This window comes from Oncorhynchus gorbuscha, linkage group LG05, assembly GCF_021184085.1.
Source record: "Oncorhynchus gorbuscha isolate QuinsamMale2020 ecotype Even-year linkage group LG05, OgorEven_v1.0, whole genome shotgun sequence".
Lineage (NCBI taxonomy): Eukaryota > Metazoa > Chordata > Actinopteri > Salmoniformes > Salmonidae > Oncorhynchus > Oncorhynchus gorbuscha.
In genome coordinates this window covers 2,334,763-2,342,262 of record NC_060177.1, presented here as the reverse complement: position 1 = coordinate 2,342,262, position 7,500 = coordinate 2,334,763, and the positions used below count along the sequence as shown (strand labels likewise).

Sequence of the window (7,500 nt, the reverse complement as noted above, 5' to 3'; positions counted from 1 at the left end):
CTCTCTCTCTCTCTCTCTGTCTCTCTTCTCTCTCTGTGTCTCTCTCTCTCTGTCTCACACTCTCTCTCTCTCTCTTTCTCTCTCTTTTTCTCTCTCTCTCTCTTCTCTCTCTCTCTCTCTCTCTCTCTCTCTCTCTCTCTCTCTCTCTCTCTCTCTCTCTCTCTCTCTCTCTCACTCTCTCACTCTCTCACTCTCTCACTCTCTCACTCTCTCACTCTCTCCCTCTCTCTCAGGAAGGCCCAGAGGCGTATAGGCCTGTTGAAGCAGCAAGTTGATGACTCTATAGAGAAGGAGATGAGAGCTCATCACTACCTGTCCTCTATCGTAGCTCTGGCTGAGAAGACCACACAGGAGAGAGACCAGCTAGTATACATGGTATAACACACACACACATCACGTCAAATTAGTTTTTCAGTCTCTCGGTCCCAGCTTTGATGCACCTGTACTGACCTCGCCTTCTGGATGATAGTGGGGTGAACATGCAGTGGCTCGGGTGGTTGTTGTCCTCGATGATCTTTATGGCGTTCCCGTGACATTGGGTGGTGTAGGTGTCCTGGAGGGCAGGTAGTTTGCCCCGGTGATGCGTTGTGCAGACCTCACTACCCTCTGGAGAGCCTTGTGGTTGCGGGAGGTGCAGTTGCCGTACCAGGCGGTGATACAGCCCGACAGGATGCTCTCGATTGTGCATCTGTAAAAGTTTGTGAGGGTTTTAGGTGAAAAGCCGAAAATCTTCAGCCTCCTGATGTTCATTCAGTTTTGTCGGTGATGTGTACGCCGAGGAACTTTAAACTTTCCACCTTCTCCACTGCTGTTCTGTCGATATGGTATAGATCTCTATAGATATACACTGCAGGTAGACACCATGACAGAGATGGTATAGATCTCTATAGATATATACTGCAGGTAGACACCATGACAGAGATGGTATAGATCTCTATAGATATACACTGCAGGTAGACACCATGACAGAGATGGTATAGATCTCTATAGATATATACTGCAGGTAGACACCATGACAGAGATGGTATAGATCTCTATAGATATATACTGCAGGTAGACACCATGACAGAGATGGTATAGATCTCTATAGATACATACTGCAGGTAGACACCATGACAGAGATGGTATAGATCTCTATAGATATATACTGCAGGTAGACACCATGACAGAGATGGTATAGATCTCTATAGATATACACTGCAGGTAGACACCATGACAGAGATGGTATAGATCTCTATAGATATATACTGCAGGTAGACACCATGACAGAGATGGTATAGATCTCTATAGATATATACTGCAGGTAGACACCATGACAGAGATGGTATAGATCTCTATAGATACATACTGCAGGTAGACACCATGACAGAGATGGTATAGATCTCTATAGATATATACTGCAGGTAGACACCATGACAGAGATGGTATAGATCTCTATAGATACATACTGCAGGTAGACACCATGACAGAGATGGTATAGATCTCTATAGATATATACTGCAGGTAGACACCATGACAGAGATGGTATAGATCTCTATAGATACATACTGCAGGTAGACACCATGACAGAGATGGTATAGATCTCTATAGATATATACTGCAGGTAGACACCATGACAGAGATGGTATAGATCTCTATAGATACATACTGCAGGTAGACACCATGACAGAGATGGTATAGATCTCTATAGATATACACTGCAGGTAGACACCATGACAGAGATGGTATAGATCTCTATAGATATATACTGCAGGTAGACACCATGACAGAGATGGTATAGATCTCTATAGATACATACTGCAGGTAGACACCATGACAGAGATGGTATAGATCTCTATAGATATATACTGCAGGTAGACACCATGACAGAGATGGTATAGATCTCTATAGATATACACTGCAGGTAGACACCATGACAGAGATGGTATAGATATCTATAGATATATACTGCAGGTAGACACCATGACAGAGATGGTATAGATCTCTATAGATACATACTGCAGGTAGACACCATGACAGAGATGGTATAGATATCTATAGATATATACTGCAGGTAGACACCATGACAGAGATGGTATAGATCTCTATAGATATATACTGCAGGTAGACACCATGACAGAGATGGTATAGATCTCTATAGATACATACTGCAGGTAGACACCATGACAGAGATGGTATAGATATCTATAGATATATACTGCAGGTAGACACCATGACAGAGATGGTATAGATCTCTATAGATATATACTGCAGGTAGACACCATGACAGAGATGGTATAGATCTCTATAGATATATACTGCAGGTAGACACCATGACAGAGATGGTATAGATCTCTATAGATATATACTGCAGGTAGACACCATGACAGAGATGGTATAGATCTCTATAGATATATACTGCAGGTAGACACCATGACAGAGATGGTATAGATCTCTATAGATATATACTGCAGGTAGACACCATGACAGAGATGGTATAGATATCTATAGATATATACTGCAGGTAGACACCATGACAGAGATGGTATAGATATCTATAGATATATACTGCAGGTAGACACCATGACAGAGATGATATAGATATCTATAGATACGTATCACATCAAGGCACAGAGGGCCCATCACTGCAGGTAGACACCATGACAGAGATGGTATAGATCTCTATAGATACGTGTCGTGTCTTTGGCTATGCCGGATTAAGTGATATGACATGCTATTCTATGAAATAATTTATCCGTAATTAATATCACCTGATTGACAATCATGTAAATGTAATTAAGTAGAGAGTCGGGGCACCACGAAATAATATTTATCGAGCTGTTATCTTCCGAATAAACTCTTAAAGACCTCGTAATATTTTACGTCATAAAGGAAAAAAACCTAGCGGGCGGAACAGATATTACAGCTGGTTACACAAAAGAAAAGGGGCTGGGTTTGAGTGAAAGAGCGGGTAGACTGAGGAACAAAGGAAGAAGCTGTGCTATCGTAAATACAGTCTCTTATGCATTCTAAATTACCGCCATTTGGAAAAGGAAAATGCAATAAATATTTACTCTGAGCTGCGCTTCGGTAGGTTGGTGGTAGATGGAAGGCCGTGTTGCCCAACCGAGTCCTTTGAAGAATGTTTGGCTACCTTGTAGTAACGTCGTTGTGGTAGACGGGATACTCTGTCTGTTCCTTCCTAACCTGTGTTTGCAGCTGCTGTTGCTAACTCAACGGCTCGGAGGTATCACTTCTGTAGTGAATAAGAGTTCAAAGTTCATACCATTCGCAACCAAAGTTCACGCTGATGTTCTGTAGTTCATATCTGAACCATTCTGACATCGGACCGTCGTCCTCACATCCTTAGAACAGGAGGTTATACTGTCTTCAAGGCTTTGAAGGGAGAGGAGGGAGTGTTTGAAAAGTTTTCTAGCCCATGTCCCTTCACAGGGGCGGGGCCACTGATTGAGCAGAGCCCTAACCTTCTGAAAACCCAAATCTCACATTTTAGAAGCTAAAAATCACATTTCATCCCATCAGGAATAATTTCATATTCAAACATTTAAATTGAACAACAATTCCATGTGAATCTGATAACTCTGATGTGTAGACTTTCCACTGTAGAGTTTGTCATCTTATCATTGATGAGAATGTCTCAGATGACAACCGAACTGACATCATATTCATTAAGTACCACCGCATATGTTCAATTGGTCGGATTACCAGAATATATTTCATTTCCCCCCACCTCCTGATGTTCCTATGTTAACCAAGGGGTTTGCAAATGTAACCTCAGTTGGGTAGAGAGAGGAAAAAGGGGGAAGAGGTATTTATGACTGTCATAAACCTACCCCTCAGGCCAACGTCATGACAGCTGTTTCCTGAAGTCCACGATCATCTCCTTTGTTTTGTTGACGTTGAGTTAGAAGTTATTTTCCACACTCCCAGAGTGCCTACCTCCTCCCTGTAGCCTGTCTTGTCATTGTTGGTAATCAAGCCTACTACTGTTGTGTCGTCTGCAACCTTGATTATTGAGTTGGAGGCGTGCTTGGCCAAGCAGTCGTGGGTGAACAGGGAGTTGATAGGAATTTTATGAATAAATGACTAAACAATACCCCATTTTAAACAGAACTGTACAAACAGAACAATATGAATTCATAAGTGAGGGATTGTGGAGCCTGAAACAGGGGGGTAATTACACTAAATAAATAGCATTCCAGCCTGGTTGGAGAAGATTGGAAGTGTTTTTTTGTTCAGTAAGCAGAAAGGGTCATTAACCTATGTTTGAACCGACTCAACTTAGCACTGGAATGATCAGATAAGACATTGTGTGTTTTCTTAGGTTTTCCATTAGCTGGGACTGTCTGCTGAAGGATGATGGATGAAAAACCTTCTGAAATTATCGCGAATTAACATTTGAACTGTTGGGAGACAGAATATTTTATGACCTATGACGTCATATTTTGTATATAAACTGTTGTTCGTGGTTACATGGCAGCGCGCTTCGAGAATAAATACTCGTCTGGAGTCCAGACGAGTTGGTCCTGCCAGCTGAACCTGGACTCTGGAGTCTAAGTTGTCGGTCTGTTGGAAGTGTGTCTCAGTGGCAGTAGTCTCTATGTCGTAACATACAGTTCATTGATCCATGTCCTCGACACATGTCTCTGATCTTTTTGACCTTTATTTATCAAGTCAGTTAAGAACAAATTATTTTTTCAATGGCGGCCTAGAACAGTGGGTTAACTGCCTGTTCAGGGGCAGAACGACAGATTTGTAACTTGTCAGCTCGGGGATTTGAACTTGCAACCTTTCGGTTACTAGTCCAACACTCTAACCACTAGGCTACAATGCCACACGAACAATAATCTTTTAGACTGACTGACTGGGGGGGCTGTTAGACTGACTGACTACTCTGTGACTAGGGTGGGGCCGGTAGACAGGCTGACTATTCTGTGAAGGGCTGTTAGACTGACTGGGGGGGAGGGGGGCTGTTAGACTGACTGACTGGGGGACTGAGGGCTGTTAGACTGACTGGGGGGGAGGGCTGTTAGACTGACTGACTGTGTTAGACTGACTGACTGGGGGGGGGGGCTGTGAGGCTGACTGACTGTGTTAGACTGACTGACTGGGGGGCTGTTAGGCTGACTGACTGTGTTAGACTGACTGACTGGGGGGAGGGGGACTGTTAGACTGACTGGGGGGCTGTTAGACTGACTGGGGGGCTGTTAGGCTGACTGACTGTGTTAGACTGACTGACTGGGGGAGGTGGGGGCTGTTAGACTGACTGACTGGGGGGAGGGCTGTTTAGACTGACTGACTGGGGGAGGGCTGTTAGACTGACTGACTGTGTTAGACTGACTGACTGGGGGGGGGGGGCTGTTAGACTGACTGACTGTGTTAGACTGACTGACTGGGGGGAGGGGGGCTGTTAGACTGACTGACTGTGTTAGACTGACTGACTGGGGGAGGGCTGTTAGACTGACTGACTGTGTTAGACTGACTGACTGACTGAGGGGGCTGTTAGGGGACTGTTAGACTGACTGACTGGGGGGGGGGGCTGTTAGACTGACTGACTGTGTTAGACTGACTGACTGACTGAGGGGAGGGCTGTTAGACTGACTGGGGGGGCTGTTAGACTGACTGACTGTGTTAGACTGACTGACTGACTGACTGGGGGTAGTTGGTTAGCATTATGTGGTTATCTTGTTACTGTAGCTGGTTAGCATAATCTGGTTATCTTGTTAATGAACCTATCTCCTCCCTCCCCTCATTCCTCCCTCCCTCCCCTCATTCCTCCCTCCCTCCCCTCATTCCTCCCTCCCTCCTTCCTTTTCCCTCCCTCTCTCTCCCTCCTTCCTTATCCCTCCCTCCCTCTCTCCCTCCTTCCTTATCTCTCTCTCTCTCTCGCTCCGCCTCCTTCCTTATCCCTCCCTCCCGTCATTCCTCCCTCCCTCCTCATCGTTCTCTCACTCTCCCTCCTCATCCCTCTCTCGCTCCCTCCTCATCCCTATCTCCTTCCTCATCCCTCTCTCGCTCGCTCGCTCTCTCTCCCTCGCTCCCTCCTCATCCCTCCCTCGCTCCCTCCTCATCCTTCTCTCGCTCTCCCTCCCTCCTCATCCCTCTCTCGCTCTCCCTCCCTCCTCATCCCTCTCTCGCTCTCCCTCCCTCCCTCTCTCGCTCTCCCTCCCTCCCACCTCATCCCTCTCTCGCTCGCTCTCCCTTCCTCCTCATCCCTCCCTTCTCATACCTCTGTCTCGCTCTCCCTCCCTCCTCATCCCTCTCTCGCTCTCCCTCCCTCCTCATCCCTCTCTCGCTCTCCCTCCCTCCTCATCCCTCTCTCGCTCTCCTCCTCCACTCCTCTCCCAGATCCGTAACCCTCCCTGTCTCCTCTCTCCCTCCGCAGGCCTCGTCCCTAGAGCACGACAAGCAGGGGGTGATCAGCAGGATTGTGGAGGACACCGTGCGGCTCGGAAAGCTTCAAGAGAAGGTCAAGGTAAGGCACAACACCACCCTGACACATTAACTCTGAGCCCCTGACAACCATCCCCTGACAACCATCCCCTGAGCCCCTGACAACCAGCCCCTGACAACCAGCCCCTGACAAGCATCCCCTGAACCCCTGACAACCATCCCCTGAGCCCCTGACAACCATCCCCTGAGCCCCTGACAACCAGCCCCTGACAACCATCCCCTGAGCCCCTGACAACCATCCCCTGAGCCCCTGACAACCATCCCCTGACAACCATCCCCTGAGCCCCTGACAACCATCCCCTGAGCCCCATCCCCAGCCCCTGACAATCATCCCCTGACAACCAGCCCCTGACAACCATCCCCTGAGCCCCTGACAATCAGCCCCTGACAACCAGCCCCTGACAACCAGCCCCTGACAACCATCCCAATCAGCCCCTGGCAACCATCCCCTGAAGCCCCGACAACCATCCCCTAAGCCCCTGGCAACCATCCCTGCCCCCCGACAACCATCCCTAAGCCCCTGACAACCATCCCTGAACCCCTGACAACCATCCCCTGTCCCCCGACAACCATCCCTGAACCCCGGCAACCGAGAGTGTGTAGGTGGGGAGAGTGTGTAAATCAAATCAAATCAAATTTATTTATATAGCCCTTCGTACATCAGCTGATATCTCAAAGTGCTGTACAGAAACCCAGCCTAAAACCCCAAACAGCAAACAATGCAGGTGTAAAAGCACGGTGGCTAGGAAAAACTCCCTAGAAAGGCCAAAACCTAGGAAGAAACCTAGAGAGGAACCAGGCTATGTGGGGTGGCCAGTCCTCTTCTGGCTGTGCCGGGTGGAGATTATAACAGAACATGGCCAAGATGTTCAAATGTTCATAAATTACCAGCATGGTCGAATAATAGTAAGGCAGAACAGTTGAAACTGGAGCAGCAGCATGGCCAGGTGGACTGGGGACAGCAAGGAGTCATCATGTCAGGTAGTCCTGAGGCATGGTCCTAGGGCTCAGGTCCTCCGAGAGAGAGAAAGAAAGAGAGAAGGAGAG

General features: G+C 47.3%; 1 protein-coding gene across 1 annotated transcript in view; it reads left to right on the top strand.

The window, feature by feature from the left end:
• The window catches only part of LOC124035365 (centrosomal protein of 89 kDa-like), a 223,430-nt gene that overhangs the window by 143,955 nt on the left and 71,975 nt on the right, over positions 1–7,500 (top strand). Inside the window, 2 exon segments of the mRNA XM_046348827.1 lie at positions 234–375; positions 6,386–6,475. Coding sequence (XP_046204783.1) covers positions 234–375; positions 6,386–6,475 — 232 coding nt within the window.